The sequence below is a fragment of the Chlorocebus sabaeus genome, chromosome 26, assembly GCF_047675955.1.
Source record: "Chlorocebus sabaeus isolate Y175 chromosome 26, mChlSab1.0.hap1, whole genome shotgun sequence".
Lineage (NCBI taxonomy): Eukaryota > Metazoa > Chordata > Mammalia > Primates > Cercopithecidae > Chlorocebus > Chlorocebus sabaeus.
In genome coordinates this window covers 34,755,898-34,782,472 of record NC_132929.1, presented here as the reverse complement: position 1 = coordinate 34,782,472, position 26,575 = coordinate 34,755,898, and the positions used below count along the sequence as shown (strand labels likewise).

The 26,575-nt window shown below is 43.8% G+C and overlaps 2 protein-coding genes and 1 non-coding gene across 3 annotated transcripts in view; 2 read left to right on the top strand and 1 right to left on the bottom strand.

Annotated features, from left to right (window-relative positions):
* Positions 1-26,575, top strand: part of MYO1E (myosin IE) — a 241,238-nt gene that overhangs the window by 159,088 nt on the left and 55,575 nt on the right. The window contains exons 11-17 of the mRNA XM_008016424.3: positions 1,612-1,692; positions 2,015-2,101; positions 5,750-5,836; positions 7,308-7,475; positions 10,695-10,780; positions 13,780-13,861; positions 20,908-21,014. Coding sequence (XP_008014615.2) covers positions 1,612-1,692; positions 2,015-2,101; positions 5,750-5,836; positions 7,308-7,475; positions 10,695-10,780; positions 13,780-13,861; positions 20,908-21,014 — 698 coding nt within the window. The remainder of the gene's footprint in view (positions 1-1,611; positions 1,693-2,014; positions 2,102-5,749; positions 5,837-7,307; positions 7,476-10,694; positions 10,781-13,779; positions 13,862-20,907; positions 21,015-26,575) is intronic.
* Positions 3,517-3,657, top strand: LOC119628256 (U4 spliceosomal RNA). The gene has a single exon (XR_005244546.1). It is a non-coding gene; the product is annotated as a U4 spliceosomal RNA (small nuclear RNA).
* LDHAL6B (lactate dehydrogenase A like 6B) lies at positions 7,492-9,315 on the bottom strand. The gene has a single exon (XM_008016422.3). It carries the CDS (start codon positions 9,214-9,216, stop codon positions 8,071-8,073), a length of 1,146 nt encoding a protein of 381 aa, XP_008014613.2. The 5' UTR covers positions 9,217-9,315; the 3' UTR covers positions 7,492-8,070.

Here is a 26,575-nt window from a genome sequence, read left to right as displayed (position 1 = left end):
TTAGGTATTATGATCTCTGCTTTACAGATAAACTAAGGGAGGCATAGATTGATTAAGGAATTTGCCCAAGGTCACTCCATTATTATGTGATTGATCTAGGAGGCCCTAGATTCCTAGCTAGTTTGCTCCTTTGATGTTTATATATTCAAACTAGAAGGACCCTAGTCAAGGGACAACAGGGGGCCATTCGATCCAAAAGATCTGTATTTGATTCCAGGCACTAACATCTATGTGGCTTAAAGTACAGTTAATGTGGTTAGAGTAGGGTCAGGCAGGACAGGTTAGGAGAAGTATTCTAGGTAGTTCTAGTGGCTATTTAAAGGATAAAATTGCTTGGGAAGGTCAGGGTCATACCACACAGAAGTCATACAGTTAGCTTGTTCAGATCCCTCGTTTTATAAAAAGAAGGGAATGTCAGGCCTGAGCCATGGTGGTTTTGCCCAAGGCCAATCGGCAAGAGGGCAGTGCAGCCTGGGACTAGAATCCACGTATCTTGTCTGTTTGTTCAGAGCACCTTCCAGCGCTGGGCTTCCTACCTACCTTCCTTCTTGTCATCTGTTAGTTTTTTTGTAAGTAGTAAAAGTACATGAATACACATACAAGTGATCCTAATTTGAGGTGAGATTTACTGGGCACTGACCATGTGTTGTGTATGATTACTCATTTGCTCACAAAAGATGATATATCATTTTGTTTACCTGGAAAACACCTCTGGTACTTCAGAATTCGTCCAGGTATTCAGCACCTTAAAGAATTCTTCGCTTCACTCCTCCCCCACTGCATCCCCCACTAACCCCTCTATCCAAACCTTCCCTGCTATCATTAAGTCTATTCCCATGAATTGTTTGGCCTCTTCTCACAGTGATTAAGAACACAGATTTAGGCATCATACTGCTTAAATTTAGTCCCAGACCCTGCTTCTTACATAGAACAACCTTAAGCAAGCCTTGGTGTGTGGAAAATTGGGAAAATAATGGTATCACTGCCATTTTGAGAACTGAAATGGGAATTAAGTGAAACAACACAATAAGAGCACTTAGCAAACCCTGGCAGAGGTGAATGTTCAACAGATGTAAGCAGGTTCTATTATCAATTCAAAGATCATGACTATTGTTACTATCTGCAGATAGCTCACCCTCTCTATAAGCTCCTGGGAACAAGGATTGTCTTGTCCTTAGCATCCCTGGCATACTGTGTTGGGTCATCATTAAATGACTGGTGAATGGAAGACAATGGAAATGACAATTACGGATCCTTTAGTGTGGGTTCTTCGTGTGAAATAGGTTTTACTTCGATCATCCAAGATGACATATTCTTCTAATTGTTAAGATCTCCTGAAAAAGCTGACTCAGCCAGAAATTAATGGTTATCATCATTAAGCAAACATTTTTTGTTTCTACTGTACTTGCTTTTCTGAATCCTGGTGGTTTTCCAAAGTACTTGCCTTTGCACTGAGAGTTTGTTAATGCAGCAGGTCTCCTGCCTTCACGCCTCTGTTTCCTGCAAGCAGTAGTGTTTGCTATGTAGAGTCCAGCTTCCCTTTACCCAGTGCATGCCCGTTTTTAGTATAAATGGAAAGGAGTTCACTGCCATGCTGTTTACTTTCTCTAGTCGATCAATAAAGCCATGCAGAAAGACCATGAAGAATACAACATTGGCGTCCTAGACATCTATGGCTTTGAAATATTCCAGGTAAGGCCAGTTTGAATAACTAGGGGTTGAGGAGGGTGGCATATTTCATCTGGCCTGCAAGAAATAATTCTAGGCAATGCAAACACAAACAGAAAATAAACCACAACAAAAAAAAAACCACTCAGGCTCATTTTGGCCTTTGTGAGTTCTTCACGTACCTTTACCAAATTAGTTTCTCCTAAATATAAACTTCTTTCTATTGATGCATCCAACATTTCTATGAAAGCTTTTCACATGAAGACATTTCAATAAATCACTCAAGAAATGACTTTTAAATGATTTTGTGAAATAATTACATGTGAATAACTTTTTTTTCCCCCAGAAAAATGGCTTTGAACAGTTTTGTATCAATTTTGTTAATGAAAAACTGCAGCAGATTTTTATTGAACTGACATTAAAGGCGGAACAGGTAAGCAGTCCCTCGTCCTTCATCCTATTCTATTTATAATTTATTTTGTTTACAAGGGTATCGATTTCTGTCTTTTGATAATAGATTTGGGTTCCAGTCTTATATTAGGAAATGCACCTAATAAAGTCAGGCAGAAAAACCATATGCCATTGTGGCCTTTTAATCCATAAAATATAAATACCATCTGCAGCATTTGCCTTCTTCTTTAAGCAAATGATGCTGTGACGTTGGACGTAAGACTGGCTGCTTGTACTATACTGACTCACTGAGCACGTGGGAAATGGGAGCCTAGTTCCAGCCCCAACTGTCTGAGGCATATATTGTGTTCCAAATAAAAGACTTGGTTTTCTCAGATTTACTGCATTCTCAATCTTCCCTAACACTACATGCATTTTTAACAAAGCTAGTATTTCAATACTTACCTGAGGTAACATGCCTTGCTGTAGTTTCTTCTGAAGTTCGGTGCTTCGGTGCAGGTCGGGTGCTGTGGCTCATGCCTGTAATCCTATCACTCTGGGAGGCCAAGTCGGGAGAATTGCTTGAGTCCAGCAGTTAAAGACCAGCCTGCCGGACAAAATGAGACCCCATCCATACAAAAATAAAACAATTAGCTGGACGTGGTGGCATAAGCCTATCGTCCCAGCTGTTCTGGAGGCTGAAGTGAAAGGATTGCTTGAGCCCAGGAGGTCGAGACTTACATCATCACACCACTGCACTCCATCCTAGGCAACAGAGCAAGACTCTGTTTCAAAAATAAATAGTGGCCAGGTGCAGTGGCTCACGCCTGTAATCCCAGCACTTTGGGAGGCCGAGACCTGCAGACCATTCGAGGTCAGGAATTCGAGACGAGCCTGGCCAACATGATGAAACCCCATCTCTACTAAAAATACAAAAATTAGCTAGGCATGGTGGTGCGTGCCTGTAGACCCAGCTACTCGGGAGGCTGAGGCAGGAGAATCGCTTGAACCTGGGAGGCGAAGCTTGTAGTGAGCTGAGATCGCGCCACTGCACTCCAGCCTGGGCGACAGAGCGAGACTTCGTCTCAAAATAATAATAATAATAATATAAATAAATAGTTCAGTGCAGTTTCCATTGTTTCCTGATAGCATATTGTTTAGGATTCCTGGGGCCACCATAACAAAGCAGCACAAACTGAGTGACTTGAAACAGTAGCAGTTTCTTCCCTCCCAGTTCTAGAGCCCAGAGTCTGAAATCAAGAAGTCCTCAGGGCCACACTCCTTCTCAGGATAGAGGGGAGAATCCTTCCTCTTCTAGTTTCTGGTGGCTCCTGGCATTTCTTGGCTTCTGGCAGTTTGACTCCAATCTCTGCCTGTGTCTTCACGTAGCCTTTTCCAATGTCCCCCTGTGTCTCTATCCAAATCTCCGTCTCTTTTCTTTTGTGAAGATACCATTTTAGCTTTGCGCAATGGCGATATTTTAGCCAGTGAGGTTTATCTGAGGCATGATTATTGCTAATTGAAAACTTTTCACAATACCCTGCCATGACGACTTGAAATATAGTCAGCATTGACGATTTTTGACAGTCTCTATGGAGAGTGAACTGTTATTAAAAAAAAAAAAAAAGAAAAAGAAAAGAAAGACACCATTTTTTTGAATTTCGAGTTCACTCTAAACCCAGGATGACTTACTGTGGGGTCCTTAGTGAATTACATTTACAAAGACCTTACTTCCAAACTTCACATTCTGAAGTTCCAGGTGGATGTGAAATTTGGGGGGATACTATTCAAGCCACTGTGTACATCAAAGGCTGTTTTGGGGTCATTTAGTTATGGAAGTGTTTATGCCTGTGCTTAGGAAACACCATACCAGCGGGTTTCACGTGACCTTCTGCCCTGGAACCCACCCTTGGTTGTTTTACTGTAGCTACTCTAAGGGGTGGGGAAGGCTAGAGGTTCACATGAAACCCATTGCTACCGTTGCCATCTAAGTCCCTACCACGTCTAGCCCAGTCTTCTGCAGTAGTCTCCAAACTGGTTTGGTAGTCTCCATATGGGTTTCCCGTGAACCTCTAGCCTTCCCCAACCCTTAGAGTAGCCAGAGAAAAACAACCAAGAAAGAGCACAATAGCCAATGAGATCGGAGCGGGGAGGCAGGGGCTAGATCATATGGGAACTTGTAGGGCATGGCTGAGACTTTGGGTGTTATAGTAAGTGGAATGAGGACCCACTGAAGAATTTTGAGGGAGGAGTGACATGATCTGATTTGTTGTTTGCGTTTTTGAAAGGGTCACTCTGGCTCTGTAGGCTTATAGAGTGGGGTGAGGCAGGGGAAAGCAAACTAGAATGGAAGTTAAAAAACCAGTGATGGGGATACTGCAGGAGACTGCGTTAGATGTGGTAGAGACTCAGACGGCGATGGTAGCAGTCCAGGTGGTGAGAGGGAGTATCTGGAGAGTGAGAGAATGGGACTTGCTCAAAATAATTAACAATAGCCAAGAAAGAAGGAGCAATCATGGGTGATTCTTAGCTTTATACCCTGGATAACAGGGCTGATGGTGACACTATTTACTGGAGGGTGAGATGAGAAGAGGGGTTGTTTGGAGGTCATGGGAAATATGGAATCAGAATTCCTCTAAACAGGTTAAGTTGGAGAGGCCCATTTATTATACATCCAAGCGAAGATTCCAGTCTGTAGGATGGATTTGAGTCTGGAACCCCGTGGCGAGATATAGATGAGAAATCAATTCAGGGGTCATTAGCCTGTAGGTGATGTATTTAAAGCCATGGGATTGATAGAAATCACCTAGAGAAGAAGGGCTGAGAAAACAAGAAGGCTGAAAGATTGACCCCTGAGACTCCACCACATATAAAGTTCTGGAAGTAAGAAAGAGCTAGCAAAGGAAGCCGGGAAAGTGAAACCAGTGAGGAAAGAAGAAAAAACCAGGATAGTGTCATGGTTTTCAAGTTAAATGAGCCTCTGATAGACTGAAGAACCTTCCCATTAAGTACCTGGTTGCTAATCTACTCCTGTCCTATATTTAATTTTTATTTTTATTTATTTATTTATTTATTTATTTATTTATTTATTTATGAGATGGAGTTTCGCATTGTCGCCCAGGCTGGAGTGCCGTGGCGCGATCTCGGCTCACTTCAACCTCCACCTCCTGGGTTCAAGCAGTTCTCCTGCCTCAGCCTCCCAAGTAGCTGGGATTATAGGTGCACCCCACCACACCCAGCTACTTTTTGTAATTTTAGTAGAGACGGTTTCACCATGTTGGTCAGGATGGTCTCAAACTCCTGACCTCGTGATCCGCCCACCTCGGCCTCCCAAAGTGCTGGGATTACAGATGTGAGCCACTGCGCCCAGCCCTATGTTAAATTTTAAGTTTTGTGATTTTTTTTGTAACTGGATTTATGAGTTCGGTGCTACTAAATTGCAGTTTTCGTTGGCCAGAAACAATTGTGTGGCAACAATTTCATAGGGTTCAAACTAAACATAAAAATCACCAAGTCATAAAGTGTTCCTTTCTTGTTACCTCTTAGAAAATAAGAAATTAAAGTTCCTGGTATTTGTTGAAGGGCATTCAGGTTTTTCTCTTTCATGGGAATTTTTGTCCATTCAGGGTCTGTCCGTGCAGAGCTCTTGCTATTTGGGAAATAATGTGAGTTCCTGGTTTCTGTCTTACAGGAAGAATATGTTCAAGAGGGAATAAGATGGACACCCATTGAGTACTTTAATAATAAAATTGTATGTGACCTCATAGAGAACAAAGTGGTAAGTGTTGGTTTAGTATGTCTTCACTGCTCACAGGTTTACATTGAGTGAGTTTTTGTTCTGTGTCGTTGTTTTAGAACAGGCAAAGTGACAACTCTGATTTGCAGAGAATTTGAGCAATTGTATTAGTTTTCTGTATGTGTGAAAAGAAAACAGTAGGGCTTTATTCTGGCAGTAAATATGAACATGTGGATATGAGTAAAATGTCAGTTTACAAATGGAAGTTGTTACTGATTCTAAGAGAAGACAGCTATCACACGATGACTTAGCATGTGAAGAGCCATAAAACTGGCCCTGTGTTCTAGTCCAACTTCTAGGACTTTAGCCTTAATGACTGATTCAGGCTGGGCATGGTGGCTTATGCCTGTAATCCCAGTACTTTGGGAGGCCGAGGCATGTGGATCGCTTGAGCACAGGGGTTCAAGACCAGCCCCAGCAACATGGTGAAACCCTGTTTCCAAACACAAAATTTAGCTAATACAAAAATTGTATTAGCTAAATACAAAAATTAGCCAGGCATGGTGGCACGCACCTGTGGTCCTAGCTACTCTGGAGGCTGAGGTGGGAGGATCGCTTGAGCCTGGGAGGTTGAGGCTGTGGTGAGCTGAGATTGTGCCACTGCACTCCAGCCTGGGTGACAGAGCAAGACAAGACCCTGTCTCAAAAGAAAAAAAGATGATTCAAAATAAAAGTGATACAGAACAAATATCTCTATAGGATTTTTTATATATATATATAAAAGTCAAACACTGGAAACAGTGAAAACATCCGTAGACAACTTACTTATTTATTTTTATTTTGAGAGGCATCTCGCTCTGTTGCCCAGGGGTTTCACCATGTTGGCCAGTTGGCCAAGCTGGTCTCGAACTCCGGACCCCATGATCCACCCACCTCGGCCTCCCAAAGTGCTAGGATTACATGCATGAGCCACCATGCCCGGCCAGACAACTTAGTTATTAAACAAATGAGAAATATAGCCATAAAATAGGAAGTATGAAGAATATGTAAAACATGAGGAATGCTTATAAAATAGTGCTATGTGAAAAAGGAAATGCATTATAGAGTGTGTACACTAAATAACTATATAAACGATGCCTATATGGGTAACATGCTGAAAGAGAACATTAAGAAATAGATTAGGTCAAAGGAAAATGTTTTTATTTTACTTTTGGATTCTTAAGTCAATTTGGCATGAATATGAGTGAGCAGATAATGATCTGTGCATGACTGTTGGATAAAACTTCAGGGAGTTAAACAGCTTTTTGGAAAATGGAGTTCCTCCCTCTTTAGATCTAAGTGGTGACTTCCCATTTGGGACTATTAATTGCATTCTTGCCTGAAGGGGAAGACTGACTTTCAAGATGGTATCTTAAGTCTGGGGAGCTGTTTCCTTCCCTAAGAAAGGACCTGATAAGCATTGTCTGTTTCGGAGAGGTCAGTGACTAGGGCCTTGCCTTCTTGCTCCCATCAGAACCCTCCTGGCATCATGAGCATCCTGGATGATGTGTGCGCCACGATGCATGCGGTGGGTGAGGGGGCAGATCAGACACTGCTCCAGAAACTTCAGATGCAGATTGGGAGTCATGAGCACTTCAACAGTTGGAACCAAGGCTTCATCATTCATCATTATGCTGGGAAGGTATGGCCAATATCCATTTTAATGTCTGTTTTAAGCTTTTGGGTCTGTGATCCGGTTTCTCATGAAGCAAATCATATGCTTTGCCATATTTTATTCATTCAACAAATAGAACTTATTGACTATCAAAGGAAGCAAAACAAAAGATTGTATATACTACTGCATATTTTTTTTTGTATGTACATTCTTTTATTTTTATACTGTAGAAGAAGCTACTACTTTACAGCATATAAATGAACATAGGTGTAAGACAGCAAGAATGAAAGAAATAGCATATATCTAATGAAAAGACTCAGAATTTCTAGAACACAATGAATACCTACATCCTACTTTTTGGGAACCAAATGCTAACAACATGTATATAATAAGGCAAGTGCTGCTACATCAGAGGTACCAAAAACACTTAGGAACTGTAAATAAGTATCATCCAGCACGTGGATGCTAAATAAAAGAGCTGGAGGACTAAATAAATAAGAAAGTCACTCTACCTACTTTCCTATTTCCATCTTTTAGGAATTCAAGTTTATTCAAAATTTCGTTATATAATCCTGTATCTGTGATCTCTTCAATAATTTCGGAATGGTAGTTTTAGACAACTTTAAATCTTGAGCTCCTTCTGAATTTCCCAAAGTGTTTTTGCACTTTTTTTCAGACGGGCCTCTTCTTCAGGGGTCAGCTTTATCTTTATAAGATGGGTAATACCATTCTCTCCCAGGATACAAGGAATACTGAGGAATACTTCTTCATCTATTCCATAGAGGCCCTTAATTATGGTGGAAACTGGATGTGTTCTCCTAAGATTCTTCAAAATACTTTCTGTTAAATCAGCCACAGATAGGCCAATGGCCCAAGAAGTATAACCTTTCATTTTAATAATCTCATAGGCAGTAGCAATCACTTCTTCGTGGACATTTTTCCATTGCTCAGGATCTTTATCAGTTCCCATATCAGAGTTCAGGTCCTTCAAAGGGACACCAGCTATGTTCACTCCACTCCACACAGGAACACTTGAGTCTCCGTGCTCTCCGAGGATCCATCCATGGCAGCTTTCAGAATGGATACCAAGCTTTTGTCCAATCAAGAAACGAAAACGAGCAGTATCCAGGTTACAGCCGCTTCCAATAACACGGTTTTTGGGAAATGCGCTCAGCTTCCAAGCTACATAACTTAAGATATCCACTGGATTGGAAACAATAATCAGTTTGCAGTGGGGACTATGCTGGACAATATTGGAAATCATTAACTTGAAGAGGGCCACATTTCGCTGCACTAAATTAAGGCGCGTTTCTCCCTTTTCTTGGCGTGCACCTGCTGTGACAATCACTAGGTTGGAGTTTGCGGTGACAAAGTAATCTTTGCTACAAACAATATTTGGCATTTTCGTGAAAGAGCTGCCATGTTGAAGATCCATCGTCTCACCCTTCAGTTTGCCTTCATCAAGATCCACAAGGGCAAGTTCATCGATCAAGCCTTTTAATAAGATGCTGATAGCACAGGCCATGCCCACTGATCCAGTTCCTATGATGGAGACCTTACTGTGATGAACGGGCTCCTCAGAAGTGAAGCGCTCAATAAGCTCACTCTTCACAGTCGCCATCTTGCTCACGGAGGTGAAGCGCCAGGCGCCCTTGAGTGGGATGCGCGCTGCCTGACGGGGACACAGGGCCATCTTCAGGCACAGGAAATTCGCTCCCACTGAGCTCACTCTCTGGCTGGCCCGCACAAGAGGCACAGTCCAACTCATGGCTGCTCGCTCAAGAAGTGGAGAGAGAGAAACGGCAAAAAGCTGCTGACCAGAACGTTGAGACACCAAGAGAGCCGTTGGCAGGACCTTCAGCCCTCTACTGCGGGTGCGCATGACCCGCCCCCTGGCCCTCTACTGCGGCTGCGCGGGCCTTTCCGGCGTCTCCGAGACGGGCTTTCCGTGGGTGCTCAGACTAAGGCAGTGAAGGGCTGCTTCTCTGGCAAGGGATTTCTGGAGTTCGTCTTACAAAGAGTGTTCTCATCAATAGTTGACATGCTGAAGAAGCTAACCAAGATCCCTGGGATTACTAGTTTTTTATTTTTAGTATGAGTGCCAAGGAAAAATGCTTCTATTATCTACAGATGAAAATAAGGTTAAGTTTTCTGAACCATGGCCCTGCCGGGAAGGATAGGGCGCTGTGCTTTGTGTACTGGTGGCTGCCTGCACCATCTCCCAGTGTCCGAGAAGTGGGCTCCTGCTTTCTGGTCTATGGCGCTGGAGGCCTATTTTGAAAGGATCCCGCTGCCTTGGTGCCAGTCCTGGCCAGGACCCGCACTGGGACAGTCAGCTGAAGCTTGAGCAGGGTAGGGGCCAGCTGGGAGTCACTCCAGCACTAAATCTCACCATACTACTGCATATTTTTGGAACATGAATCACCCTGCTACATATATTAGCTGCCGAAGAAATAGATTTTTGTCTTTCCTCTTGCTGGAATCACAGACTGGCATTCCTTGTCTCCCCATGCCGACTGGGAGTATAAATCAAGGCCCAGAGTTCACTTTTGGTGTTTGTTCTCATAAAACCCATGAGTATTGGGTGCCTAGTGGGTGCCAGGCTGTGTGGGGCTGCAGATGATAAAAAAGTAATTTGAGGTCATGGTCTTGGGGACTTCCTGGTCCTATGGAAATCCCCTGGTCTCATCCATCATCCCAGCTGACCTCTTGTTAAACAGAGTGAGCATGAGTTTCTGGCCAGATTGGTGCAAATTCGATACTGCTTCTGGGAGAAATTGCAAAGCCTCAGATGACATGGCTCATTGTAATGAATTACTGAGCATGAGGGGCTTCGCTTTTGCTCTGTCTTAGCTAAAATTTAGGAAAAGAATTGAGTTTGTCATTTAGACACCCCTGTGAATCCACTGAAAAAGGGGTATGGGGCCTTGAGAGCTGGAGTTCTGATTATGGATCACCTGGGCCATCCAGGCAGGCAGATACTTACCAGCATCTGCAGGTCATCCCCGCTAAGTCAGCTAACAAGTAAGACATGCACAACCTTCCTGTGACAGTGCACAATGAAATCCCAAATGCAACATCTGGAAATCCACACGTTGTGGTGAGGATAGCCATGGCAACTTGGGTTTTTTGTTTGGTGAAATTAGATTTTTTGCTCAATAAATGATTTTGTTCAATGAATTACATTTTGTTCAATGAAATTACATTTTGTTCAATGAAATTAGATTTCTTTCCGTTCTTGGCCAGGTATCCTATGACATGGATGGCTTTTGTGAAAGGAACCGGGATGTGCTTTTTATGGATCTCATCGAGCTTATGCAGAGCAGTGAGCTGTAAGTATGTTTTGCCATAGCTGACAGGGGATATAGGTTTGATGAAATTTTCAATATGAAAACTAACTTACGAGCTGAGTGTGGTAGTGTGCTCCTATAGTCCCAGCGACTCAGGAGGCTGAGGCAGGAGGATCACTTGATCCTAGGAGTTTGAGGCTGCAGTGAGCTATGATCACTCCTATGAATAGCCACTGCCCTCCAGCCAGGCAACATAGGAACACCGTGTCTCTAATAAAGAAAAAACAAAAACAAAACAAAATACCTGTGATGTTTAGTGGTTAGGATTTTGTTCCTTCGTGCTATTGGGTCTGGATTATTATTGATCTATTTGGTTTCTCAAAATAGCTTTCTTTTCTCTATATCAGTCTCTCCCTTTTATGTCCCTAACACTTCATGCACCCAAATTCCAAGTGCCATCTACAGGTCCTTGAGGGCATCAGACTTTCTACCTTTCAATACTATTATCAGGGAGAAGTGAGCCCACTGGCTTTGGATTGGGATGGCCATTTCTGACCATTTAAGAGTGGAACAGTCTGGTTCTATGACATTTTGCCCTTGAACTCTTCTTCATGGTCTTTGAATTTTTAAAGATGTTTAATGGCTTAGCAAGACCCACATTAACCAGAGTCCCTGAAGTACTTAAGAAATGGCTTGAGAACTCTGGGAGGGACAACTAAAGAAGGAGTGACTCAGAGATCCATTTTAACTCCCAAGACCCTGTTTCAGCTATAGGGGTAGAACAGTGGGGGTATCCCCCTTGCACGCTGCTAGAACTCTCAGGACCACCTCTGCCTTCCTCCCCTCTTCCCTGAAAAGGTTCTCAAGATCTTGGATAACACATAAGAAGATATAATTTACATGAGCAGGTCCATGCTTGCAAGGCAAGGCAAGGCCCATGCATGCCAGATCTAACAATTTCTAGAGTTTATTTCAAGTAAGAGTTGCCCTTCTGGTCTCTATTACTTAAGCTGTCACAACAGCAAGGCCAGTTCCTCTAATCAACAGCAGCGAGCCTGATAATTTCCTAATAAAGGACTGACTGCAATGAAAGCAAAGCAAGAGTTTCCTTTTCAGGCCCTGGATAGCTGTTCTGCTCCATTTAATTCTCTCTCTGCCGCTCCCTGCCCCTCTTCACCCTCTGCGCTCCATCTCTGCCCTTCTTTGCAGTCACACCACCATTTTTGAGATTTTGCATTTCTTTTTATTCACAACATACAAAATCGATCGGTTCTTCTCTGAGATGGTTAGGTAAGCCACAAGTCCTGGCTTGTGGGTTTTATGGCAGTCAGGTGCAGACTTGCTTCCAGAGATTGTTTTTAAAAACTTATTAAAATTCCTGCCAAGTTTAAGAGCTATTATTGCTTCCATATAAACTGCTGTCATATAGACATGGCCTATTATTTTATAAACACATTTGATGTCAAAATCTGTAGTCGTGTCTGGTCAAGTTAAAAGTAGATTGCTGGGGAGACTTCCTGGAACATTCAAGATGCCCAAAAAGTCATTGAGGAGGAAGTGAGTTTGAGTTTGAATGTCAGATTGCTAATTTACATGGATCCCGTCATTCACCCAGTCAGCAAATATATATTATGGACCAACTGTGTACCATGCTATGCTTCAGACACACCAGGGACACTAAGATGAGGAAGGCATTGTCCCTGTCCTATTGCTAGTGAGGCAGATGTGTAAACACATGCAGCTCAAATAGCACCACTAATGAAAGTATATACAGGCCAGACACGGGCTCACGCCTGTAATCACAGCACTTTGGGAGGCCAAGGCAGGTGGATCATGAGGTCAAGAAATCGAGACCATCCTGGCCAACATGGTGAAACCCTGTCTCTACTAATAATACAAAAATTAGCTGTGTGTGGTGGTGTGCGCTTGTAGTCCCAGCTACTCAGGAGGTTGAGGCAGGAGAATCTCTTGCACCTGGGAGGCAGAGGTTGCAGTGAGCCAAGATCACGCCACTGCACTCCAGCCTGGCGATAGAGTGAGACTTTGTCTCAAAAAAAAAAAAAGAAAGTATATTCAGGAGGCAAAGTGCTCGTGATTTGTTACTGCTCCACTTAAAATTGCTCATACTCAAAAGCAGTTTGTCAGGGTTTTCTGTGTAGAGCTGGGAACAGTGTGCTACTGGCATCTGGTGAACAGAGACCATAGATGCTGCTAAATATCCCACAATATGTAGAAGAGGCCCCCTCCTCAGCCCCCAACAAAGAATTATTCAGCCGCAGATACCAGTGGTGCCCAGGCTCGGAAACTGCTCTAGAGCAAAGCAGCATCTGCACTGAATCCAGATATTTCATATAATTCCCTGAGTTCTGGTCTAGCTTACTTGTGTTAACAAACACATGCTGGCCGGGCGCAGTGCCTCACGCCTGTAGTCCCAACACTTCAAGAGGCTGAGGCAGGAACACCTCTTGAGCCCAGTTGTTTGAGACCAGCCTGGGAAACATGGCAAAACCCATCTCTATAGAAAATACAAGAATTAGCTGGATGTGGTAGCACCTGCCTATAGTCCCAGTCACTCAGGAGGCTGAGGTGGGAAGATGGCTTGAGCCTGGGAGGTCGAGGCTTCAGTGAGCCATGATTGAACCCCTGCACTCCGGCCTGGGCAACAGAGCGAGACCCTGTCTCAAAAACAAAAGAAAACGAAAACCTGAAATCCCCTACTGACCTCCCTCTGTTATGTTCTACTGTCAAGATATACCTCAATTCCTGTGACTAGGGACGTTGGAAAGCAACGTTTTAAAATTTATTTTGCAGTCTTTGATTCCAAGTTGCTTATATCTTAGAATTCTTTCCTTTCATGTCTTTTGTCCATTGTTCATTTCCCCAAGTCACATCTTGATGGCCTGTGCCGTGAGTCAGATGGCTTTTCTGTAGCCAAGGTTATGTGCCTGGGGACGGCCCTCCACCCCATCCTCTAAAAAGGCGGGCTTTCAGACCCCAAGGTACTTACAGATTGCTAATTCATTCTCTTTCTCCTTTTCCAGGCCTTTCATAAAGTCTTTATTTCCGGAAAATCTGCAAGCTGACAAGAAAGGGCGCCCAACTACTGCCGGAAGCAAAATAAAGGTTAGTTCTATTTTAGGAAATTTATAGATTCTTAAAAGGGCTAGGGCTTCCTAGGAGTCAGGAACTGCACCCCTGGGCCAGGATATGAGGTCAGCGAGATGTGAGGAGATGGTTACAGAAGATGCTCAGAAGTAATGTCGTTGCTTGTTAAAAGGTTCCAGGATGCAAGCTGAATTTGACTTGGCTGTACCAAAACCTTAAATGGTTTAAGTACCTCATAGCTTAATAGTCAGCAGCTGATAATCAGCTACTTTCTAAGAGGAAATGGCTTTATACAGAATCTGGAAGAATTTATGTTAAACTATCAGAGAAATTTTGTGGTTCGGAGCCATGTTTTGGATATTGATGACAGTTTTCCAGGCCAAGCCCAAAAACCTGCCAGTTATGGAACGTTACTTGCCAGAAATTCTACTTGGTCTTTTAGGGGCATTTTATGCGTCCCTCCTCACTGGGCCCTGCAGGCCTTTCCTTGCTGGGAATTGAAGACACATCTGGCCACATGGTGTCTCAAAGTCTGAAGGAAATCTTACAGTGTTTCTGAGGAAGTAGGCAGGGTTCTGTGGTACCTGAGCCATTGTGTGGCAAAATTCGTTGTCCCTAATTACACTCTGAATTAAGAGTTTATGGGCCGGGCGCAGTGGCTCATGCCTGTAATCCCAGCACTTTGGGAGGCCGAGGCAGGCGGATCACCTGAGGTCGGGAATTCAAGACCAGCCTGACCAACATGGAGAGGAGAAACCCTGTCTCTACTAAAAATACAAAATTAGCCAAGCGTGGTGGTGGGCGCCTGTAATCCCAGCTACTCAGGAGGCTGAGGCAGGAGAATCACTTGAGCCCGGGAGGCAGAGGTTGCAGTGAGCCAAGATAGCGCCATTGCACTCCAGCTTGGGCAAGAAGAGTGAAACTCTGTCTCAAAAAAAAAAAGTCTGTGTCAGCCACGTGTAGTGGTTCAGGCCTGTAATCCCAACACTTTTGGAGGCCAAGGAGGGAGGATTACTTGACCCCAGGAGTTTGAGACCAACCTGTGCGACATAATGAGAACCCCATCTCTACTAAAAATAAAAATTAGGTGTGGTGGCTCACACCTATGCTCTCAGCTACTTGGGAGGCTGAGGCAGGAGAATCGCTTTAGTCAAGGAAGTCAAAGCTACAGTGAGCTGTAATTGCTCTAGTCTGGGGGACAGAACGAGACCCTGTCTCAAAAAAAAAAAAAAAATAGTTTTTGTCATTGTGTCACACACACTTAATCTTGTAACTCTAAGAAATATTCACTAAGCTATTTTTAAAAATCTTGCTGGTTAAGAATAATTTTTTTAAAAAATTATACCAGCTAAATACTTCCTCAGTTTTACAATCAAAGAAATGGTTGAGTGACAGCAGGACTTTGAGTTTGCTTGCCTGTGTTTGAATCTCAGCTCTGGCTTTTCCTCGCTGTGTGCTTGCCAAGGTGTTACTTATGCTCTCAGTGACCTCACCGCTTCCCTGTAAAATGGAGATATTGGTGTCTATCTTAAGAGATTACTGTGATTCTTCAGCTTCGTAATTCATCGGAAGCATGTAACGCAGTGCCTAAGGCATACTGAACACAAGATGTATATATGTGCTCTGACTACATTCTTCCCCTTTAGCCCCATTCCTATATCACCGTTGTTGGTCTCTGCTTAATTGTTGCTTTTTCCTTTTTTGTAAAGTTGGGTTCTCACAATGTCACCCAGGCTGGTCTTGAACTCCTGGGCTCAAGCAGTCCTCCCGCCTCAGCCTCCCAAAGTGCTGGGATTACAGGTGCTGCAAGCCACCAAGTCCAACCTGGGCTTTCAGCTGTAGGGTAGAGCCCTCTGAGTGTCAAGAACATCATATTGAAAGAACTAGAGAAATTTAGTAGCTCCAGGACAGCCACTGGGTTAGGCTCACTGGAGCAGAAAGCTGAAGGCAGAAAACAGATGAAATTCTCATGAGGCCCAGATATTACTGTCTGTGTGAAGTTTCTGACTCATGCCTTTACTGCAAAATGCTGGATAAGGATTAACTCTGGGCTGGAAAATCGAGTCATAAGACTGTCACATTCAGATCCAAGGGGCCCGGATCATCCAGGTTATGATGACTCATTTCCAAGTGGTCTGGATTATTCTCTATTCCTCCTTGAAGATTTGTCCCCTTTCTTTTCCTTCATATGCTTGTCTGGTTGAAGGTTCAAAGTGCCACCATTGTGGGGTGTTTCCAAAATGTTTAGGTTTACAAGTCTCAGGCCCTTTTCTAGGGAGGTCAAGCTGAAGTCAGCCAGTTTACCTAAAGAGAGTACAGCATGTTTTCCCACCTCCAGGCACACTCTCCTCGGTGGATGTTGTGACCTCTGTCTGCCTGGCTGTCTGCCTCCACATAGGAATAAAAGTTTCTCCCAGTACCTCTTACAGCTACAAAGCCATGGCCCAATCTCTGATACATTCCATATCCACAGTATTTTGCAGACATCACTGTCATCTTAACAATATCCCTGAGGCATAAGCATTTAAAAGGGTTCTGAGTTCCTTGAAAGAAAAATTAAACTGGTGTTCAAGGTCATCGTAGTGTTATATATTTCATTATCTTGTAATTATTTAAAAATGTAAACTGATTTGTAGGATTTAACTAATAGAATATTCATTTGATGGGTACTCTTATTATCTTGATTATAAATAAAAGTATAAATATAGTAATATTTAATAGCACTTGATTTTGAGGTTTTACTTAATTCGATATTGTTGTGTCTGGAAGGGACCAGTACAGGTTGAGCGTCCCAAATCCTGAAATGCTCCTTTCCTTTGAACATCATGTTGGTGCTCAAAAAGTTTCAAATTTTGGAGCATTTTGGATTTCAGCTTTTCAGATTCGGGATACTCTACTATAAAGTATAATGCAGGCCGGGCATGGTGGCTCATGGCTGTAATCCTAGCACTTTGGGAGGCCAATGTGGGTGGATCATTTGAGGCCAGTCTGGCCAACATGGTGAAACCCCATCTCTACTAAAAATACAAAAATTAGGCTGGGCGCAGTGGCTCACGCCTGTAATCCCAGCACTTTGGGAGGCCGAGGCAGGCGGATCACGAGGTCAGGTGATCAAGACCATCCTGGCTAATATGGTGAAACCCCGTCTCTACTAAAAATACAAAAAAATTAGCCGGGCGTGGTCGCAGGCACCTGTAGTCCCAGCTACTCGGGAGGCTGAGGCAGGAGAATGGCGTGAACCTGGGAGGCAGAGCTTGCAGTGAGTCAAGATTGCGCCACTGTACTCCAGCCTGGGCTACAGAGCGAGACTCCGTCTCAAAAAAAAAAAAAAAAAAAAAAAAAAAAATTAGCTGGGCATGGTGGAGGGCGCCTATAATCCCAGCTACTCAGGAGGCTGAGGCAGGAGAATCACTTGAGCCCAGGAGATGGAGGTTGCAGTGAGCCGAGATTGTGCCATTGATGTGTCAGCTTGGGCGACAGAGCGAGACTCTGTCTGAAAAGATGAAAGAAAGTATAATGCCAATATTCCAAAATCTGAAAAAATCCAAAATCCAAAACACTTCCGGTCCCAAGCATTTCGGATAAGGAATACTCATCCCATATTTAAATTAGAGTGAAAGATTGATGGTACAGAGAAACAGAATCAAGCCCAGAGGTGGCAAAGGCGGACTGATTACAGCTTTACCTGAGTGCAGCTGGAGCTGTAAGGGACATGACAAAGGAGGTGTAGGCATTGTGTAGGTGATTGGATTGGTTGGGGGTTTTTTTGGTTTGTTTTTTGTTTTTGTTTTTGTGTGTGTGTTTGTGAAATGGAGGCTTGCTCTGTCACCCAGGCTGAAGTACAGCGATGTGATCTTGGCTCACTGCAACCTCTGCCTCCCAGATTCAAGCGATCCTCCTGCCTCAGCCTCCAAAGTGGCTGGACTACAGGCGGTACCACCATACCTGGCTAATTTTTTGGTTTTTTTTTTTTTTTTTTTTTTTTTTAGTAGGGATGAGTTTTCACCATGTTGACCAGGCTGGTCTCAAACTCCTGACTTCAATTGATCTGCCTGTCTCAGCCCCCCAAAGTGCTGGGATTACAGGAGTGAGCCATTGCACCTGGCCTGATTGTTGTTTTTTAATGTCTATTTCAATCTCTAGATTAAATTAGAGGTCTTCTAGTTTAACCTACTTAGTTTACAGACAGAGAACTGAGGGCCAGAGAAATCTAGTGATTAGTCATGTAGCTTGCAAATAAAAGTGCCAGGACCCACAGTCAGGCCTGCTGTCATCTCTGAAGGTAGAATGAGGAGGTTTCACCCTAAGCCCTTTCTCACTGTGCTGTCTGCATATTTTAACACCTGCTTCTGTTGAGCAAGTGGTGTTGGTGCCTTTCTGTCCTAACTCAGGGACCCTTCTTGGCTGGAATCAGGATTAAATTGAGTTACTGCTTCACAACCACCTCAGCAGACATCTTAAGTTGACCCAAGGCTGGGCACAGTGGCTCATACCCATAATCTCAGCACTCTGGGAGGCCAAGGGGGGAAGATTGCTTGAGGCCAGGATTGGAGACCAGCCTGGGAAATACAGTGAGACTCCATCTCTACAAAAAAAATTTTTTTTAAATTAGCTGGGTGTGATGGCATGTGCTTCCAGTCCCAGGTTACACAGAGGGCTTAAGTGAAAGGATCATTTGAGCTTGGGAGGCCTAGGCTGCAGTGATCTGTGATCATGCCACTCTACTCCATCCTGGACAACAGAGCAAGATCGTGTTTCAAAAATTAAAAATAAATAAATAATAAAGTTGACCCATAGCTATTGAAATGCAGGATAATTTTGATGGTTAAGATGTATTTCTATTTGTTGAAATTATTCACAGCCTGGTGGCTTCTGTCTAACCCTACCTCACCCAGTTAATTCCTTTTATATCACACTAAAAGATCCCATCTCTTTGTCAGCAAGGCAGGATAGCATTGTTGCCAAAGAACAGGCTTGGTAGCCTGTGGATGTCGGTTCAAGCTTTGCTTCTCTTGTGTGCAGATTGTGTCATCTTGAGCAATACTTTGTTTCTTTAAGGCCCAGCTTTCTCATTTAAAAACAGGAATAATATTAAATAGTAGCTACCTCTTCAGGTTGTTGTGAGGCATAAATGAGATAATCCATGTATCTAATCCATGCTGCAAACTCAGTAAATGTTATCTGTCACTATTTTAGCTGGAGAGGACTATGGCAAGTGACTTATAAACTTAAGTCACACTTGCCTCTGTATGTTTTCTTATGCTGAGGTGAGAAAGAAGGAATGCTGTTAAATACTTAGGACAAAAGAGTTTGCCAAGTTATGCTTGGAAATTATAAGTTGTAGGCCAGGCGCAGTGACTCACGCCTGTAATCCCAGCACTTTGGGAGGCCGAGGCAGGTGGATCACCTGAGGTCAGGAGTTCAAGACCAGCCTGACCAACATGGTGAAACCCCGTCTCTACTAAAATTACAAAAATTAGCTGGGCCTGGTGGCATGTGCCTGTAGTCCCAGCTACCCAGGAGGCTGAGGCAGGATAATCGCTTGGACCTGGGAGGTGGAGGTTGCAATAAGCTGAGACCACACCACTGCACTCCAACCTGGGCCACAGAGTAAGACTCTGTCTCAAAAAAAAAAAAAAAAAAAAAAAGTTGTAATTAAAGACAAAACTAAAATCTAAAATAAACTTTAAAAAATTAAAAATTTGGGGACTTTAAGAAAAAAAAGCTGTGTTATATTCAACTCTGCAGTCCCTCTCTCGCTCCACCTGATGTGTTGGAAAAATCATCAAATTTGTTGTCAAGTGCAGTCTACATCATCAAAGAACATAAGAGACAATTTACTTTTTCATTATAGGACTTTGCTTTGATCATGCAACCTCTGCAGCCCTGTCTGTCCTCAATTTCAAGCATCGCAAAGAATGCTATTTCCTGCACATCTAAACAGAGAACTTCATTCACCAATGAATATCTTGTTTTGAATATACTTAATAGTTTTTCTCAAGGGTTTCAGATTTCCCAAACCCATGAAAACAGAAAAGTCCTAATTGAGAGAGGGTTGTCTCTTGCAAGCAAATCCCTTCTGCTGACTTTGTAATGGTTTTCTGGCTTTGGAGGTCCCTTTTGGCTTTTATTCTTTTAGAGGTTTTCTCTCTTCATGCTGCTTTGCTTGGAAGTGGAGTTCGCATGTGTGCCACATCCTTGGACCCACAGGGCGTGCTCAGCTGTGGGGTGGGAATGCTGATGTGAGCTCTACTCCTGTTTCTTCAAACAAAGGTTGAGATTCTCAGGGTTCAAAGTACTTCGTAAGCAATTTCTGCTTTATGTGGCTTTTTCTGCTTGAATCCATTTATACTTTGGGTACCCAGCGCAGAGGCATTAATAGATGGTTTTATATGGAATATTCTAGATTTGCGAAGAAGTGAGATATCAGCCACAGATAAAGTGTTCAGACTCCGCAGGTTTTTAAGTGGACATATTGAGGAAGAAACTGAATGAAATGGCATAACAAAAGTTTATAAATTCTCAAATTTTTATGAATCTCCAATTCTTTAACTGTGAATTTTCATCACTTTAGCAAAGTGTTTCTTCATTAGTTGGATTGCCAGAAAAGAGAATGTAGGGGATTTGATGATTTATCCTTACAAATAATTTTGGGGGCAAAAAGTTAATGAGAACAATATATCTTCAAAGGCCCTCTATCAGTCTAAAATGAACTTAGTTTGTTAACTGACATGCTTTACTGTACCACTTGAAAATCATGTCGTATGTGAAGATTTATTGGGATTTTTGCTTTTTGTTGTTGTTCTGTTTTATTAACTGTACTAAAAATGCCTAGTTGCTTTTGAAGTTTGAATTTCAAACCCATTTAGGAGTGCTAAAATCATCATAAAAGTCGGCAAAGCTTTCGGAAAGTTTAGTAGACCTGACTTAAGCTTAATGAGCAGATTGTCATGAAGATTAATTCCTAGCTATATATTTCTACAATAGAGTTTTACAAGCCTCCTTTGAAATTTGGTCTTCTGTAGAGAAAGTTCCGTGATGCTGATACTGCTCTTCCTTTCTAGAAACAAGCCAATGACCTCGTGAGCACCCTGATGAAATGTACGCCTCACTACATTCGCTGCATCAAGCCAAATGAAACCAAGAAGCCCAAAGACTGGGAGGAAAGCAGGTATAGGGGGAAACCAGGTTAGGTGGGGCCAGGACCTTTTTCCCTCTGCTCCAGGTGAGCTGTCCTCCGTCACAGGCAGGAGCAGTGTCAGTTGCCCGCACATGTCTTTGTCATGCTCTTGCGTCTTAACTTTTTCAGGACAAAGGCTATATACTGTTTCTCCTCTGTGTCATTTCCTAAAATGTTAGCAGTGCCATTCATTTCAGAATTAGCAGTTTGTAGTGTTGATCTTGGCTAGTCTGGGGGCAGATGGAAAAAAAACAAAACATAACCTCATACCGCAGAGTCACAATGATTTTAAAATGAGTTTGAGGTTCTGTGTAGACATTCTTAGCACACCCAGTCCCTGATCGGACCCACAGGATGTGGCCTAGAATGCTTAGCTTGGGGTGGAAAGTGAAGGGCGGAAGACCTGGTAGAAATACAGTCCAGCATTTGCTATGCCTCATGAAGACACCGGGACACGCTGGAGGCTCTGGCATTCCCCCTAAGCACCGTGCTGATGGGCAGAACGACTCTGGGAGGAAAGATGTCAAAGGGAAGATGTCAAAGGGAAATCTGGAGCACAAGAATTCAGCGAGCCTTTTCTGCCCTGACTTCCAAGGAAGCCCACGTCACTGTTCCTCCCACAACTAGCATTTAGGGAAGTGGCCTGGGCAGGAGGAAATGGCGGCATTGAATAGGAGGCTAGAGGGTGTGACTTTTGTGGCCCACTGGGGGACCCAGACACACATTGTTCAGAGGCCTGATCCCACTGTCCACAGAAGCGTGGGAAGGAGGGCTGGGAAGACGCTTAAACTACAGAGAGGACCCCAGCCATTGTCACCTAATATCAGTCCCAGGATGGGAGCCTACCGGAATTGCTACCTCTTGTCTTCTCTCTTGGAGAAAAGAAGATAGGCTCTTTTAGGTGTCGAGTGAAGATCTCCAGGTTTAAGTTCCACAGGAAGACCAGGACTAAAATTCCTAGCTGCCAATTCCCTCCTGCGAGGGATAGGTGTGGCCATTTTCCATCCTGCCAGCAAGATCCTAAACCATGGCAGACAGATGATACCTGATCCTTTAGAGGAAGAAACAGATCCATAGTAAGAAAAACACGTAGGTCAAACATTTACTCTCTGAAAGTTCATTTTATTTAATACTGAATACTTCAGGGTGCAGTCTAAGTCTTTTCTCTCCTCTGAAGAAGCCAGGCTGCGTGGATGTAGGAGCTGCCATCTTTTTAATCCACAACGTTTCTGAATAATCTCATCCATAGATGCATATTCTTAAGGATTTTTTTTTTTTTTTTTTTTTTGAGTCAGAGTCTTGTCGTGTCACCCAGACTGGAGTGCAGTGTCATGATCTTGGCTCACTGCAACCTCTGCCTCCCGGGTTCAAGCGATTCTCCCGCCTCAGCCTCTTGAGTAGCTGGGATTACAGGTGCCACCACTACGCCCGGCTACTTTTTGTATTTTTAGTAGAGATGGGGTTTCACCATCTTGACCAGGCTGGTCTTGAACTCCTGACCTCATGAGCCACCCGCCTCAGCCTCCCAAAGTACTGGGATTACAGGCGTGAGCCCCCACTCCTGGCCCTTTAAGGCATCTTTTCCATTCAATCTCTGAAATTTTTCAATTTAATGTAGTCAGATTCCTTCTATAATATTGTCCATTAATGATATTCAGGCCCTGATGAGGAGCTCATACTTTCTAAAGTGACCAACTCTTCTTTGGTCAATTCTTACTTTAGGAGGCTGTACAGTCCTTCTCTAGTTCACTTTGAAAACATGCCATAAGAATCATTCTCGGCCGGGCGCAGTGGTTCATACCCGTAATCCCAGCACTTTGGGAGGCCGAGGCAGGCGGATCGCAAGGTCAGGAGATTGAGACCATGCTGGGTAACATGGTGAAACCCATCTCTACTAAAAATACAAAAAGAAATTAGCTGGGCTTGGTGGCGGGTGCCTGTAGTCCCAGCTACTCGGGAGGCTGAGGCAGGAGAATGGCATGAATCCTGGAGGTGGAGCTTGCAGTGAGCCAAGATCGCACCACTGCACTCCAGCCTGGGTGACAGAGCGAGACTCCATCTCAAAATTAAAAAAAAAGAAAAAAATCATTCTCGTCACTTTGCCACTGGACAGCTTTTCTGTTAGTTCGAGGTGACCATCGTGTTTCCTTTGAATCTTCTCTTCTACAGGTTAATCCCTCTCAGTTCCCTCAACAGTTTCTCTGGGACATGAAATGTAAGCGTTCCCCATCTGATCCCTTCTCTTGGATGTACTTAGTTTGGCCTCTGCTTTTGTAAAATATGTAGTTCAGTTTCTCCTTTCAGACTAAGAGGGTAGCAGCATTGTCATCTCTTCCCGTCTAAAAATGTAATATGCTTACACCCAGGAGTTTTAGGCTGCAGTGAGCCATGATTGAGCCACTACACTCCAGCCCTGGTGATAGAGTGAGACCCCAAGTCAATCAATCAATCAATCAAATAGAAAACATCTTGTTTTGCCCTCTTACGTTGGTTCCCAAACTTGAGCCTGCCTCAGAATCCTCAGGAAGCCTTGTTAAAGCTGAGATTGCTGGGCTCCATCCCGAGTTTCTGATGCTGTGAGTCTGAAGTGGGGCCCGTGCATGTACATCTTAAAAATCTTGCGGGTGGGCCGGGCGTGGTGGCTCAAGCCTGTAATCCCAGCACTTTGGGAGGCTGAGACGGGCGGATCACGAGGTCAGGAGATCGAGACCAACCTGGCTAACGCGGTGAAACCCTGTCTTTACTAAAAAATACAAAAAATTAGCCGGGCGTGGTGGCCGCGGGCGCCTGTAGTCCCAGTCACTTAGGAGGCTGAGGCAGGAGAATGGCGTAAACCCAGGAGGCGGAGCTTGCAGTGAGCTGAGATCCGGCCACTGCACTCCAGCCCGGGCGACAGAGCAAGACTCCGTCTCAAAAAAAAAAAAAAAAAATCTTGCAGGTGGTGCTGGTGATGATGGCCCAGGCACTGCACTTGGAGAATCACTGATCTAGAGCAAACAACTAGACTGGGATTTGCAAGACCTGTGTCCTGGTGCTGACCTATCACTAAGTCGTTAGAGCAAGACTCTTCATCTCCTTAGCCCTCAGTTCCTTCCTTCTAAGAGGGTTCATCTAGAATAGGATCTCCTTCCGTCTGACAGAATGAAGGCTTCCGGACAGTGGCTGTCAGTCTGCGTCTGTCTCTGACACTTTTACACTCACCTCTCACACATATCCACACGTGCACATCCCACCCACGCATACATCCACATGTACACACACACAATAGAACAGTGATATTAAATCAATACTCCAATATGATTACTCCAATCGAATCTTTAGTCAACGTTAGAAATAAATTATGAGAGTCTTGGAAGCAGAGGTATTGCCAAAGGGGGTCTTAGCCCACCTTCCCCCATTTCAACCTCTATCCACCTGTCCTTCCCAGCAAATACTCTTAAATGAAAACATCTCACTTGCCCTACAAATGCAGTACCTCCCCAGCACACCATCCTCTACCCCATGTAGATAGTTCTGCTGAAAGCACCTCTAAAATAGAAATTTTGTGATAGCTGCTTGGAAGTTCACCAACCCTGATGCTACCTTCTTGTAAAAATCCACCTTGATTCATTGGAATATCAGAAAATGGAGAAATTAAATGAGTGGTACATTTTATTCAGTAAATCATCATAGGATGAGGATGGTATTTTCTCTTTTCTTTTTTTTTAATGATTCCCCTTCTTTGAATTGCAGCAAAAAATTTTATGACATGCATTCAGATAAACTGATTTTAAGAAGTTCAAGGTACTAGTCGGTCGAACATTGATTTATAATTCCAGTAAGATCGCTTTCTGGGATTCTACCCTTAATCCCGGTTTGGGTTTATTGTGTAACAGATGGTTTCACTCCATCAGTGAGTCAGGAGCATTGGGGTCCGTGAAAGGGCAGTGTGCTTCACTGGCCAGGATTACACACCCAGCTGAAGCTCCTGGTGAAGAGGGTTACTCATCCCACAAGTTTATGGGGTACGGGGTTTTTCTTTTCCTGTTGCAAATGTGTTTTTGTTTGGGTTCTGGCAAGGTTGCTTGCCCTGGATTCTGAATTGCTGCCTTGCAGAGTTCTCTAGCCCTGATCAATTTGAGTAAACGGCCAGGGACAGTCTTGGAAAAAGACTGTCTCTGCAAGACAGAGTTGGCATAGCCTAGGGAACAACCGGGCACTGTCTGGCCGGTGACTGCTGAGGAGGTGATAGTGCTCCAGGAATATGCAAAAATCAACTCGTGTCCCTTTGGTGACCCCAAATTTTAAACATTACAGGACTTGCTAGACTGATTTCTACAAGAAAATTTCCTGATGGTGGAAGCTGTAATGAATGAAACAATGTTTTAACATGAGGAATATTCCTTCCTATGTGATTCATGGGAAAGAAACGTTTCTGCGTGAATTAATGGGTGATGCATTCCTGCCTCGAAAGCCTGGCGTGAAGCCAGTATTTATGAAAAGTACTTTGAAATGAGCAGAACCTTTAAATGAACAGCTCCATGCATTTTTCTCACTAGAGAAAAGGCCAGTGGCGAGTTTTAGATTTGGAGGATGAGAGAAAGGAAAATTAATTATTTTTAATTTAATTACCTTTTTAATTGACGTATTTCTTTCTCTCTTTCTCTCTCTGTCTCTCTCTGTCTCTGTCTGATTTATATGGGCAAAGGTGGATATTTAGTACAGACGGGGTTTCACTGTGTTGGCCAGGCTGATCTCGAACTTCTGACCTCATGATCCACCATCTCAGCCTCCCAAAGTGCTGGGATTACAAGTGTGAGCCACTGCACCCGGCTTAACTCTTTGCGCATAGAGGCTTTTTAAAAGTTAATAATCTTAGAGGAATCAACATTTCTGGCTCTTGGCTCTGTAAGACCCATCAAACTGGAGACTCAAACACCGCTCCCATTGTGACCTCATCCTTCCCATCAGCCAAGGCTGCACCCCCAGTTTGAGCTTCATCTGTACCCCTCCTCCTGTCCCACAGCACCCCGCCACTGGCCTTTCCTATCCTTGTGCCTTTGCTTTCACAGCCCTCTGCCTTGTCCTCTGCACCTCGTGGATTCAACTCACCCCTCCAGGCCCAGGCACATCACAGTGCTCCTGAGAACCCCCATACTGTGAAAAATCTGTTTCCTTCTCTATTCTCCTTTCCTGGTTTACATATTGTAGCTGGGAATGGATGAGAATAATAACAGCTTTACTTCGCTCATGCTACGAACTAAGTGCTTTCCATAGAAAGTACTCATCTAGAAAAAAAGAATTTATGCCACCATTCCCGTTTTTACACAAGAGGAAACTGAGAGACACAGAGAAGTTGCATCATGGCAGGGCCAGTGGCACAGCAGGAATGCAGTGCCAGAGGCTCCTAACCACTGTGCTGCCTGTGTGAGCCCATTGTCCTTTTTTGGTGACCCTACCATGTTGCAATAGGGACTGTGTGTGACTGGCCCACCGCAGACATCTGCAAGTATGAGGCTTACTTGGACGTGGTGGTTTCTGTGAGAGCCTTACTGGGGAGACGGCTGTCGGGA